The following is a 15,146-nucleotide window of genomic DNA, read 5'->3' as shown; positions in this document are numbered from 1 at the left end:
CATTCTTTAAAGTTGATAAATAGATATGTGTGTGTGTACTGTATGTCCCCCCATCACTTATTCAGCATATTTCACTGACATCTTACAGATCTGTTTCGAAACAAGCATACTAGTTAGTGCAGTCTTTATATAGCCTTTATATATATATATATATATATATATATATATATATATATATATATATATACACACAGTCTGAACCTAATACAATCATGATACTCCCATTACACTTATTGAAAAATAAATTATTTTTAAACAATAGAAGTCAAATAAACTGTCTTGTATTTTTTGAAGGTATATATATATATACTTATATACAGTGAGCTCCATAATGTTTGGGACAAATTCCTACATACATATTTTATTTTATTTGGCTCTGTACTCCACAATTTTAGACTTGTAATCAAACAATTCACATGTGCTTGAAATGCAGATTCTCAGCTTTTATTTAAGGATATTTTATAGACTGGTTTCACCATATAGAAATTAACAAAGGGCCAATATTTTTTGGAGGCAACTGCACACCAACACACACACGCACACACACACGCGCATGCATGCACGCACGCATGCACGCACACACACACATATATTTCAATCCATTTCTTTGTGACAATGCCCCATTGTGAGGGAATGTGTGCTGTCATTATGCCAAAGATATTGGTTTATCTCAGTTGTCAAATATTAATTGCAAAAAAGGGAAGTCTGAGCAATTGTTTTCCAGAACTCAAAAGACACCCTGGTTAATATGTAACATTTGCTGACCATAAAATCAAAGAATGTAAAAACTGCCATATGCTTTCCACAGCTGAAAGCAGTCTTTTTATTGTGATAGAATATATATACTGAATATTCTGTCCATAGTAACAGTCATCACTATTTAATGCACAATAGTATCATTCAAAGCAGGAAAACACATTCAATGGCCAAGTGAAATATGTTTTTTTTCTTCTTCTTTTTTTAAAGAAATTATTCTTGGAGATGTTGCACATACTACAGGAGATTAATGTGGTTATTTAGTCAGCTGTTGTCCTTATGCTTGATTCTGAAATGAATGCAATACTTTTTCAGTCCTCACTTCTGGTGTATTCAGTGCATTTTTGTGATCACTGAAATAAGTTGAACTATGTTTGTGTAGAAACAAACTAACTCTCATTTTTTGCTTAAGGCAAAAATACATGGAAAACATTTTATTGGATCCAGGCTCTCAGCTTCTATGTCATTCTGGCACTGTAGCCCATAGCATACATAATAATAATTTAAAAGAAAATAACAAAAAGTGCTTAAATAATGCTATTGAAAATCAACATCAGTCCATCATTCAGCCCAGCTATGCTGTAAACTAAGATGTGATTGAAGGCCTGCAGGAGTTAAAGGTTAAGGGAGTGCAACAGCGCCCCCTGTTGAGCAGCAACAATAGATGTGCCATGTGTTAATCAGACTGCATCCTGTGAACTTTGTGGAAGGTGCGATGACACCAACTTAGGGTGCTGAGTTTAACTCTTTCAATAATACATTATGAGCAGCCTTCAGCTGTTTGTGGTGAGCGGCACAAGATCACATGAACATATTTAATGTTCCTGCCTCTCTACTGCCAATGCTTAAACCAGGCAGCTTCCTCCTCACAGCTGCTAATAAAACAGCTAGCCATGCAGAAGATATGCTCTTTTTACAATCCCAGTTTGGAATACCCAGTTGCAAATGAAAGTTTGTCCAATCACTACAATGTCTGTAAATACACAGACTCTGGGAGACATTCAACGAGCCCTTCTCTTCTCATAATGTAATCTACCAGAGAATGACACTTTTTTGGTTCCAGTAGACGAGGTGCTCAGTCCACCAGAGGAAACTCAAATGTGTAATGATGAAGGAAACACCCTGCCGACTAATTCTAAACATTTGCCAATAAAAAGTCTCTTGCAGGACTCCTGGCTATAGCTGGTGTTGTTTTGGCCAGATTCTGTTGTCGTAGATTTCAGGGAGCATACGATCCTAATGAAAATATTACCTATGTTACAGGCTTACAAACTCATCCAAAACTCTATTTTCTCCTCATTGTCATCACATATTACCAGAGTTTTCAGGGAGCAGTTTCTTAGCTGCATGTGCCAGTCAGGAGGCTTCTTATTGGTGCTGTGTGTTGGCTAACCATTGGAATTGGATTGCTTCATTCAAAGACTGCTCAGATAATATTTTATCATACCAATTAAAAAAAAAAAAAATTATCCTTGATAATGCATGCACCAAACCCTGCAACTTCAGCACAGCCAAAAAAAAAAAGAAAAAAAGAAAAAAAGAAAAGACAAACATATTCATTTTAACCAAAGCATTTTGTTCATGAGAAAGAACTTCATACAAATTCTTCATTTTGGATAAATATTACCACACCATTCAAGACCTATCACAGGTCTACTGCATTGATGAACTGTCCTTAAGCAGACCGCTGGTCATAGGAAGGAATATAAATCAATTATCAACAGAGCCACTGACACAGATTTCTGAATTTTATCAGAGGTCTCCAGTGACAAGGCCATGCCCACCATAGGCTCTACAGGTTCAATGAACACTACCTCTGCGCTAACATCCTTAGTTTTACCTGCTGAAGGGACTAGAAGGCATCAGCTGTGTCACCAAGCTCGACCTCCTAAAAAATCTGCCTGACACTCCCTCTATGGATGGCTGGAGGTATCTTTGTACAGATGGACAGGACAACACAGTGAAATATATAATACCCAGAAAAGCAAGCAGCAGCAGCAGCAACAACAAAAAACAACAACAACAACATAATAATAATAATAATAATAATAATAATAATAATAATAATAATAAACAACTCCTTTTCCTTGTATAATTACTTAAATTGCTCTAGTTTACCTTGGGAGCAATATCTGTCCAATAGATTTGGCAAAGATCCCAGACTCTATCCCATTCCATTTCAACTGCTGGTGTAGTTTAATATAGTTTATACGTTGCCCCGTTGTTGATACAAAATATACCATAAAGTATCGAAATAACTTAACGCGGGACTTTCACCCAAAAAAAAAAAACAAAAAAAAAAAAACCGAATGATCACAGGAATCATCAGACGGCTCGGGGGAGTGGAGAACTCGAAGGGTTAATCGGGAAACCTCGGGAGAAACCTGATGCTAATTAAGTCTTAGGAATGCCATATACTGACATTTTCTTCAAAACCATTCAGAGTGGGTCAGAAACAACTACGGAAGAGAAGTAATGTACTAACCTCATTGTTCGTGGTGCTGACACCGACAGATCACGGGCACTGAATCAAAGCACGGCAGGTAATTTTCAGTAACTCTGTTCTTTATATTGGATGACATATCGTGCGTGGTGTTCTCGCTGTTTCACACACATTCTTTGTTTCATTATTTACAGCGTATTGTTACATCTTTATGATGCTACCAACTCATAAGTTACAGTGGATAAGCTAACGCTAATATGTGACGACAATGAGGAGAAATAGTGTTTTGGATGAGTTCGTTAGCCTGTAATGTTGGTAATATTTTCATTAGGATTTTGTGCTTCCATTTTTTGGACATTTTTACATGGAAAAGAATCAAGTTAGACTATGTATGACAACAATGCCTGTTTTTAGGTGTAATGATAATATTTTTCCCCCCTAGAACGACTGACAACTACAACATGACAGTGTCTAGAACACGACTGTTTCTTTTTCTGTGCGCCGCACTCTTTGGAAATGTTGGAAGTGTGGCAGATATATGCCGAGGAGTACACTGTTTCACCGCGGAGACTGCAGACTCCAGACCGTGCGCGGGGACATACTGCCCGGGGCGTCCTCCCCGACAGCCCTGGCAGTTCACTCCAACGACACAGGGCAGGTCAGCGCAGATCGCGCCCAACCACCACAACGCCCGCCACCCTAGTTCTCCATCCAGAGCTATATCGGACCCGTACACTATTATTCATCCTCAGCGTGGAGACAGCGATTTACGCAGGGAAAGCGCAAGGAGGAGACCCTCTGAAGTTAGTTATGGATGCACTGGGGCGGATTGCGTTACACCTCAAAGACAACCAAGCAACGACTCAAGAGAGTGCCGAGGCATTGAATGTAGACTGCCGCTGCGGATACGACCGAAGCCAAGACCAAGACCGTGTGTTGGGGAAAGGTGTCCAGCAGGGTCTGAGGACACCGGCAGTCAGCCCACCTTGGTCCATATGGCGGACAGAGCCGCTCAGGGTCTTGGGGAATTTCCGGACTTTGGATATCCTGCGTCAGAACTCGGGGGCGCTCCTTTGGGTGTTCAGCTCACGTGCGACATAAAGCCAGGTTAAATTTACGTGTTGAATCAAGCTCGTAGGGTGCATGCTTATCACGCACATAGGCTTTTCGCCTGTTACATATAGGCTATACTCGAATGTGATATGTAGTTGTAAACAAATGTTTAGGACATACGGTCTCAACTAAATATTACATTGTATGTTCCTGGAATCTGTTAAATACGGCATTATTATTGTCTCCTAAATTGTTACATAAATAATTTGAACCTTACACAAATGAGATTCACAAATATTATTCGTATCTTCTATCTCAAATATAATAATACATTTTAATTTCTTGACACACGCTATAATTGTCCTTATTTATGTATTTTTTTGTGGAAAAAGTTTACCAATGTATAGGCATTCGTAACTTTTCCCGTCATTTGTCATCAACTTCACTGCCCTCACCTGTCTGTGTGTGTATCTGATATGGTGACTTCAACAGTGTGGAAGTATTTATATTTAAGTAAAGTGGGGGCAAAAGTCGTTTGACTTACCTAAAAGGTGGCGTAGAGCAACATTTTATTGCAGTATTGTTATTACATTATCTGTCAGTTGTTAGGCTACATTGTTGGTTTTTACTAAACACATAAGATTCTCCAGTGTTTAGTAGGGTAGCCTATTTGTTTGAAATTGGTTAATAAGTTATGGCTGAGATTTCTTTATTGAATGAACAAATGTAATAATTGTCAGTGTTCATGGTCTTCAGTGGGTGCCTCACCTTTAGGTAATTTAATTTTATTACATGTATATCCATCATGTAGCATTTTAGCCTTTTAAATTATTTGTAGGAGGCATATCATATCCATATACCAAATCCATGCTGTGTGACTGGGAAAACTGACCATCCTCTGGGAAGCACCTATTATGCATGGATAAATTACTACCATCTTGCTTTCCCTGAAACTGAACTGAAATTTCACTTTCATTTGAGAAACCTAGTCTGTATTGGGCCAGTGGGGCTTATGGTAGCCGATATATATATATATAACATTTGTTTTACGGTGTTGGGGGCTTAATCCATTGCCTTCAAAAACAAGGGGCTGCACCCTGATTCACCATGTGATCTACAATTGCACTTGTGAGTCTAGGCAATATAGGTCCCAGTAGGCCTGTACAATGGGAGTAAGTCACTTGTTGATTTGTGCACTTGCACAAGAAGTTTTGCTCTTCATTTCTACTTAATTTTGGGCCCAATTCAGATTTAAATTAAATAGTTAATTGGGGCAAATGTATGTTCACCATTCTCAAATAGCCTACACTAGGCTAGACCAGTGACTGGCCTATTAATATGCTTCAAAAACGCAGTTTGCGATCAAATTCTATTGGAGTCAAAGAGAGGATTCCAATAACTCCAGGAATTTAGCCAGAGTCAGAGTCGATTCCAGTCGATTTAGAGGTTGTGCACCAGTCGCCAAGGAACTCTGTCTCTGCAGCACTTGTAAAGTTTAATTGAGCACATAAATGATATGGTTGGTTGGGAAAATGTGGGTGTTGGCAATAGGATGCCTTAAAATCTAACTAGCTGTAGTGGACTCAGTAAAAATACCTATTTGTGGATAAATGTACACATCTTCCTGTGAGAAATGAGTAAAAAATCCACTAATGAACACAAGCAATTCCACACATGCCAGGTGATGCATAAATGCATTCTCATTTTCAACTGAAGGCCCACACAGTGATGAATGTTTACAGACAAAAATAATGTGTCAAGAAATTAAAATGTATTATTACTTTTGCCTAGGATAGATTTGAGAGAACAAGAACACATTTGTGAACCAATTATTTTGTTTGTAAGATACAAAAAATATTTACCATTTTTTTGTGCAAGGTTCATATTATTTATTTAATTATTTGGGAGACAATTATGACCCCATAGTTAAATCAGACCAGCAGTTAAGTACATGATTTTTGAAGTGCACCCCGTGCAAAAGAAAACTGAACTCTTGTAGGGAATCAGTCAACAGCCAAAGGTTTAATACAGCACCCCATACTGTATTATTTAAACAACATTAGACTCCTAACATGTGCACACAATAGGGAGAGTTTCTTGACATTTTGCCCAAGAATGCTTTTAGACAAGCACATCTGTCAGGTTGCGCATACTGTAGACTGCTGTAGAGCAGCTGAACTAGAAAAAAAAGAAGAAAAAAAGAATTCCCTGGCAACAAATTGTCTTGAAAACATAGACAGTCTTTGATACCAATTGCTATGCATAGGAAACTCTTCAACTACACACTAAAAGTGGACTTGTGTCCCACATTCACTCTCCCCCAAGCATGAGTCAGGTTCAGATAGGGATGGCAACATAACCAAATGTATTAAGCGGGAAACTTGATCCTCTGGGTCCTCTCACAGGTGAGAATGAGGTGCCTTCCGAGGATGCCCTCATCCTGCAGCTGCAGCTGGCCAAGGGGCAGGAGAAGTTTGTGGAGGCGCTGAAGTCCCAGCAGGTTGTGATTCGGGACCTCCAGCAGAGGCTGGCGGAGCAGCAGGACACCCTGATTGGCCAGCAGCGCGAGATACTGGAGCATCAGCGGAAGATGTACGAGCAGATGGACCTGATCAAGGTGCAGTACAGCATGCTCTCCGAGACGGTCAAGCAGATGTCCTTCCAGAGCTTGCAGGACGACATTCAGAGCTACTTCGAGACCCACCTGCAAGGGCTGCAGAACCAGGTCAGGAGCCACCTGCAGAAGTCCTACGCCGTGCACAAGGTGGATGTGGACGCCAAGGTGATGGACGTGGGACACCCCCTGCTGGACTGCGGCTCCTGCGGCCCAGAGGAGTATTGCGACTTTCAGAGGGACACGCCCAGGTGTGAGAGGTGCACCATGTGCCCCTCTGGGTTCTTCCTGGTCTCCCAGTGCTCACCGACTTCAGACCGCATATGCCAGGTGAACTTTCATAATGTGCCCAGTCAAGTGAGATGCAGAGATCCCAAATTTCAGTGCCACATTCTCTATAGTAACCAGATGGTCAGCTTCTGCATTCCTTTCATTCTCTCCTCCTCCTGTTGGAAGCATAAAATATGCAGTGTTATGATAAAATTCAAAGACACAACATCCATTGCCAGTAGTATTGTCCTTGGTCTCACTACATGGATATTCATATGAGAACATTTCAGCTTCAGTGAGTGGGAGACAACTTTCAATGTTAAGAAAACAGAACTGGTTGTATATTACCCCAGCACACTCCTAGTAGCAGCATATGGATGTTGTGGCTGCTTTGCTTGGGAAGCAACTCAGTTCCTCCTTAAAGAAAACATTGTGTAGGTTGGGCTTATAAAAAGGAAAGACACTATGTCTATGTAGAGTGCCAAAAACACAAATAAGAAAATACTTATTTAGATGGATTTTTGAACAAATAGTAACTGATTACAAGAGTTCAAGTACTAGTGTCTGACTGTGGGCTTCACAGTGTTTTTGTGTGCTGTTTTAAAATATAAAATTATATCATAATATTTGTGACACGAAAGCAAGAAATAATTAATTTCACATTTTAAAAGGCTAATTTCAGTTCCCCACTGCTAATTAGAGTCATGAATTAAGTTGTTTTTCTACAGGACAGAGATGAATGTCTAGAAATACCAAACCTCTGTGGGGAGAGGGTCAAATGCCTCAACACCCCAGGTAAGGACAGAAGAACATACCCAAGAGTCCACTGCAGTGCGAGTCCATGTTTAAGCCATAATAGGCTAATTTCACATGCTGACATGTTTGAGAAATAATGGTTTTAGAGAATTTTTTTTCTCTAAGGCAATATTTTGTATACTCTTCCCTAATGTTTCACACAAATAACATTCTCATAGACTAAAGTGAAATGTGAGGAAACAGCACATAATGAGAAAAGCAATGTCACCCCGACTCTGTTGTTATTCTTTACATCTTCTTCCCATGGCTGGATGAAGACATTTGGACATTTGTGAAAATCTCCTGTGCATGTTGCTAGTGAAGTTACAGCCATTGCTAGTGGCTCTGTCATTAGGAAGAGTTTATGCTGTTCTCAACTAAATGATTACTGTATGTGTAACCTTGCTCCACGTATGTAAGGGTATATTTGTTTGTATACATGTATGTGCTACTTCTTTAATCAATTACTCTGGGCCATGTGATCCCAGAAGGTGAAATTTGGTGCACAAGCAATATTACACCCAGAAACATACAGAACAGATACAAATACAAAGTGACAATAATTTTGGGACCTCATTACCAAGCCTCACAAACAATTATCATTCATAAAATATTGTCTGTTGTTATCTGGTAAACAAATAAGGCTGTCTACAGAACATGTATAAAAAGAGAGAGGTGTACTGTGCATGACATGAAAATGGCCAGAAATGATGCAGTGCTGATTGGTTGTTGTTGGGCAGGTGGGTTCAGGTGCCTGGGTGTTTCTGAGAGGGAAGCCTCTGCCAACGTGTGTGGACATGATTACTTCTACAACCGTGAGCTGGAGGAGTGCCAGGCATGCTCTGACTGCGACGGGGAGCCCGTGGTCTTCCCCTGCTCTGCTGCCAGTGACACGGTGTGCGGCTCCCTCACCGACGTCAGGCTGTCCCAGTCCTGGGCTGCCATGGTAGCTCTGCCCCCTGCCAGGGCCCCCACGAGCCACATCTATCCCGGGATGCAGCTGAACATCCGGGAGAAAGAGCACAGCACCCTGCTGTCCAACCATGATGGGGCGTTGGTGTTCCAGGTGCATGGCCTGATATGGGCTGACCACAACTTCGCCCTGAAGCACAGCTGCAGAAACTTCCTCCAGCTGTCAGTCAGGATGAATAGCAGCGAAGAGGACGGGCGGGACTTGAGCGGGGTTCGGGTGGAGCAGCCGGAGGCCAAGTTCTACCAGAGCGTCAGTGTGAGCACTGCCGCCGAGGTGGAGCCCAACCACACCCTGTCCCTCTTCCTAAAGAGCCCCAACCACCACTGCAATCAGAGCAAAGACGTGCACGTCTATGACCTCCCAATGCCCTTCAGCCTGCTCTGGCTCTCCCATGACACGGGTGCTGTGGCCATGTCTGCCCAGACCTCAGTGTCTGTACACTACCAGACCACGTACCGCCCCACCTTCAAGGTCATCTCCGTCTCGGACCCCTACATGGTGAGCCTCTCACACGACAGCCGAGCTGTGAGGTTCACGGAGACCGGGGTGGTGAAGTTCGTGTTCCAGCAGGCGCTGTACTCCATGGGCCACACATGCATCCGGGAGGGGTACTCCCTCATCGCGTACCTCAACAGGAATGCCACCAACATGGAGCTGATGCAGGTCTTCAAGTCTGGGGTGAACTACAGGGACACGTCCATCTCCCTGTCTGGCGCGGCCAGTGTGGACGCGGGCGAAATGCTCAGCTTTGAGATCCACTCCCCTGTGCAGTGCAATGTCCGCTACTTTGGCGATGGCACCGGCATCAGCACACTCAGCCTGATCTGGATCCCCTCGACTGCCAGCTCCGCCCTTTCTGCCACCATCTCCAAGACGGGCCTGCCGGCTGGCGCTGTTCGCAACAAGGCCCTCAGCTTCTACCAGGTGAGCGGCAGTGTGCCCCAGGTCCAGCTGGTGGCCACCGGTCAGTTTGCCCGCAAGAACTTCGTCTTCCGTGAGAGTGGGGCGGCTAACGTGGCCTTCAACCTGAAGCTGATCCACTCCTGCAATGTAGTGAAGTTGACCCTTTACCGACAAGAGGGCGACCAGGCCCAATCCACCCCTGTGGCCCAGCAGGTGGGCGGACACATGCCGGAGGGCGCCGAATGGACCAGCGTGGGACTGCGCGCCACCTTCGAGGTCCACAACGGCACCATGATCTTCATCACCCTGGACTGTGTGCGTGGTCGCATCAACCAGATCACCCACGAAGGAGGCACCAACATCTCCATCCTGTGGGTGGCGTCATGATTCTGTAAGGATACTTTTTTGGTATTCGTTTCATGAATTTCAATCGTTTTGCACAAAACAAGAGTGATGATGGGAGAGTAACACTTCTGGAACCAAAGAGTAGGTGGAGCCATCAAGTTTTACAGTGACTTCCTGATTTGGATCGAATCATTGTAATTACTGTGGAGAGCAGTAGGAGTGGCTGATGGCACTGCGCGGTTCATGAAGCCTCACTCTCCCATCACTAAACAGAAACAAACCGTGATTACAGTGACCACAGCAACAAACAGTGATTGCAGTAACAACAGCAACAATAGTTATGACAGTACAAAAAACAACAACAAAAAAACAAGGGGAACTGTTGACTGGTTAAGCATATGCTGCTGACCTGCATAGGTACTTAAAAAAAGATGTTTTGTCATTTCTGAAATTATCATATGTGTATTCTAGATATAAATATATTTTTGGCAAATACACACTATTTTTATTTTCCATTTATTTCTGATGTGTTCATATTATTTAGCTCTTGGGTGTAATGCATTTACAAAGAATTGTGCTGTAGTAAAACATTTTTTTTGCAGTAGTAATGGACTTTTAAATTAAACCCCTAATCGTAAGTACTGCTGCCCATGTAAGTACTTAGGCTGGTTGAACAGTGACCAATCTTGACTGTTTTGTGCTTTGTTTCATATCAGAATTGCAATTATTTTTGTCTTTGTATGTAGTCTTTCTGCATTTTGGGCCATTTATTTCAGTATGTGTTTTTATTTTCATTTTATAATGTAATTAATTATACCTGAGTGCATTGTTGATGAATGACAAAACCATATGTACAAAAACATTTGAGTGCATATACATTTAAACTGCTTATTTTTAAAATAACCCACTATAAATGAAAATTTTTATAAATATACAATCCTTGTATGCTGTACCACACATCTATTTCATTTAGCCAACATTCAAATACAGTTTCAACTGACAAATGTGAACATTAAATGAATCATTTTGACATGAAAATGATTGTGATCACAGATATGTAGTATATTTCATGAATTTGCATCAAGAATGATTACTCCTGCTTTGCAATCATTTGATTTAATTTATGATAAAGTTTGAGATAAACATGCATGATGCATTATATTGCATTTGCATATGCTATATTCTTTGTATTATGGATTTAATATGGCTTTTCTATCTTTTTTTGTGGCATAGGGTTTCTGTTTATCTGAATACAGTAGTATTTCAGTTCTAATTTCACACCATATTTAATTGCTTCTGTGAGTGTTCTCCAAAAAATGTTATAGACCATGGAAACAGGCCGTGTTAGTCACAGAAAGTTTTTATGCTTTATTCTCACTTCTACAAGTCATGTTGGGACAAGGGTTATCCCACGTGGGAAAAAAACAGCAAATACAATTTCCACATATTTTTGCCAGAGATAATGCAACTGCATTTTAAATTATTGTTTAACATGATTCAATCAATCAACATGTACATATACAATACTATCTCTAGCGTATTATACTGCATAGTATTTACCTTAAGATGTGCTTTAAAATGCTTTAAGGGTGACTGTCCGTCTGGCCAGGGTGGGCTTAAGTCAGTCAGAGTTCTATATTTTACCACTACATAAGACGGTCCCAGTCATTGATGGGGCATTATGCTAAAAACAACAACAACAACAACAAAAGAAACATTGCAAACCCGAATAAAACAAACAAAAATGATTCAGTATACTCTGCTAAGTACAGAGGAATCTTTGCGTTCGTGACTGAGAGTGAAATGTTGGATTTGGCTGTAACTCTCCTCCCTACCAAACGCGAGACGGAAAACCTCTGCCATTCAGTCGTTATATTTCAACCCACAAGCACTGTTCAGGGCCTGACACCATGTTGATGATAAAATGTGTTGTGACAAGGTACCAAGGGCTCTGAGGTCAAACAATGGGCATAACTCTCCAGGGGCTATCATAAACCTCCTCAGAATTACGTGCGCTGTGGTTAACAGTTATCAGTATCAGCAGTCAGGACGAGTAATTGGGGCCAGTTTAAAGACCTCATACTTATATGAGATTGAGGCTGCCACATTTAACAACACATAATAACACAGATGGAGTAACTGTGCACGGAATTGTGAAGTCTGCACATGAGAATCTCGAAGTTTCCACACAGTATACAATTCACAACCACATTTTGAGTTGTTACTCACATCAATTGGCTGAGACATGCTGAACCTGTTTGAAACTGTGCTATGTGAAGAGTGGAGGTGCCGACTGCCAACAGCTTGTGAATAACAGACAATTTTTCATTTTTATCTTGATTATGGAAAAATTAATGTCGTATTTCATGCCCTGGTAGAATATCAGACTTTGTCATAACATGACTAACGGTACTTGAATTCGGTAAAAGAAAAAACCCTGATTGTGAGAAATAGTGACTGTCTGTCTGCTCTTTGGATTCAAAACAGGTGTCCTAGGAGTAATGGCCCAGTTATTTGTGCTGTGTAAGATTCTATCATTTGTCATTTGTGCAAGGAAAATATCAGAGAGGGAGAGAGAGAGAGAGAGAGAACGAGAGAGTGTGAGAGAGCGAGAGAGAGAGAGAGAGATGGGTATAAGAGATAGTATTTTGACAGTAGATATTTCCTTCCTTCCCTGAAAATTACCCGAATAGATATATTTCACCAAAATTATGTGCTTATGAACTATTTCAATTTTATAATGGGGTACTGTACTATGAATTGTATGGAACCTGGAGTATTTCTGTGTCAAAAGTAAATAAAATAAAATAAAATAAATGCACTTTACCTGGCTTGCACAGCATTCCACAAATAAAAACGAATGTTCTGTAATTATTGGCACTGATACAGTTGAGGTCAAATGTTTACATAACCTAGGCTAAAATCAATTTTTCACAACACAGATTTCATGTTACCATACATTTCCTGTGTTAAGTCAATTAGGGTATCTACTTTATTTACCATAAGAGGTAATTTCAAAATAATAGCTAAGAGACTTTTATGTACTATACCAGATTTTCAGTGGGTCAAAAGTTTACATACACTTTGTTAGTATTTGGTGGCATTGCCTTTTAATTGGTTAACTTTCAAACGCTTGGGGTAGCCTTCCAAAAGCTTCTCACAATACTTTGCTGATTTTTTCCCCCCATTTATCTTGACAGAACTAGTTTAACTCAGTCAGGTTTGTGGGCCTCCTTGCTCGAACATGCTTTTTCAGTTCAGTCTACAAATTTTCTATGGGATTCAGGTCAGGGCTTTGTGATGGCCACTCCAATACTTTCACTTTGTTGTGTTTAAGCCACTTTGTTACAACTTTGAAGTTATGCTTAGGATCATTGGGCCTCATTCACCAATATCTTCCTTCCTCTAAGTTTTTTCTTAAATTTGTTCTTGAGAAAATTCCTAACAAAAGTCTACATTAGATTCACGACGTGTTCTTAAACCGCAGAATTGTTCGCACGTGTTCTTAAAATGATGAATCCCATTGTCCTTGTAAGTGTAAAGCGCGTGCCAGTTGTTCCTAATTAGCATAGGTAAACGCCCCGCCAATCCCCATAAAAGGGCATGAGACTGCCAGGCCGTGTGCACACACAGAAATCGAAAAGGAAAGTTGAGAGTGAACAAAGTCAGTAATGCCCAAACGAAAACCTAAAGATGGTGGAGCACCGGACTCCAAACGTAAGAAAAACTTCAGTAGTTCTGAAGTGGAGGTTTTGCATATGTGTGTAAGTGTGCTCTTGAGTGTGCATAGATTCTGTTCTTACCTAAGAACAAATCCCAAATAAGAAAACATTGGTAAATGTCAGAATCTTCGTGAAAGCTGCGTAAGTGGGTTTTAAGAAGATAATTCTTCTTAAGAATTGTTGGTGAATGAGGCCCATTGTCCTGCTGGAAGACCCAGTTGCGTTTTAACTTTCTAGCTGATGCTTGAGGTGTTGCTTCAGTATTTCTAGAAAATCCTGCTTCCTCATGATTTTCTGAAGTGCACCTTTTCCAGCAAAACACCCCCACAACATGATGCTGCCACCCTCATGCTTCACAGTTGGTATGATGTTCTTGGGATTAAAAGCCTCACCCTTTTTCCTCCATACATAGCGCTGATCATTATGACCATACAGTTAATTTTTTGTTTAATTTGACCAGAGAACACTCCTCCAAAAGGCTAGGTCTTTGTCCTGGTGATCACCTGCAAACTTTATTCTGGTCTTGGAGTAGGCGCTTCTTCCTTGCATGACAGCCTTTCAGGCAATGTAGGATTCTCTTAATGGTGGATGAAAATACTTTGGTACCTGATGCCTCCAACTCCTTCACCAGTTCCTTCGTTGTTGTCTTCGGGTTCAGTTGAACCTGTTGGACCAAAGTGTTCAGCCCTGGGAGTTAATTTGTACCTCCTTCCTGAACGATGCAGTGTCTGTCGGTCCCAAAATTTTTTAATTTGCATTCAATTGTTTGTACAGATGCTAGTCGTGATACCTTCAGTTGTTTGGAAATTGCTCCTAAGGGGGAACCAGACTTGTGGAGGTCCACAATTTTTTCCTGAGGTCTTGGCTGAGTTGCTTGGATTTTCCCAAGATATCAAGGGCAAAAAGGCAGCGGCTCTGAAGGTAGGCTTTTAAATACAGCCACAGGTGCCAATTAACTCCAGATTAACTCCTTATTATGACAATTGGCCGATCAGAAGCTTCTAAAATGTCATTACATCAAATTCAGAAATCTTCCAGCCTGTTTAAAGAGACAGTCAACTTGGTGTATGTAAACTTTTGACCCACTGGAATTATGATGTAGTGAATTAAAGCTCTCTCTAATCTATTGTTTTAAAATTACCTCTGATGTGAACAAAGTAGATTCCCTAATAGACTTGCTAAAAGAAATGTATGGTAACATGAAATGCGTGGAGTTGTGAAAAACTGATTTTGAATGTCTTTAGCCTAAGTGTATGTAAACTTTTGGCCTCA

The 15,146-nt window shown here is 41.0% G+C and overlaps 1 protein-coding gene across 1 annotated transcript; it reads left to right on the top strand.

Annotated features, from left to right (window-relative positions):
• The first annotated feature begins 3,086 nt into the window (after positions 1 to 3,086).
• si:ch211-37e10.2 lies at positions 3,087 to 12,009 on the top strand. Its single transcript, XM_035415953.1, has 5 exons — positions 3,087 to 3,299; positions 3,642 to 4,306; positions 6,658 to 7,196; positions 7,865 to 7,931; positions 8,672 to 12,009. Exons 2-5 carry the CDS (start codon positions 3,661 to 3,663, stop codon positions 10,192 to 10,194), a joined length of 2,775 nt encoding a protein of 924 aa, XP_035271844.1. The 5' UTR covers positions 3,087 to 3,299; positions 3,642 to 3,660; the 3' UTR covers positions 10,195 to 12,009.
• The last annotated feature ends 3,137 nt before the right edge of the window (positions 12,010 to 15,146 follow it).

This window comes from Anguilla anguilla, chromosome 4, assembly GCF_013347855.1.
Source record: "Anguilla anguilla isolate fAngAng1 chromosome 4, fAngAng1.pri, whole genome shotgun sequence".
Taxonomy (NCBI): Eukaryota; Metazoa; Chordata; class Actinopteri; order Anguilliformes; family Anguillidae; genus Anguilla; species Anguilla anguilla.
The sequence above is the reverse complement of the archived record's forward strand: the minus strand, read 5'-3'. Positions and strand labels throughout refer to the sequence as shown.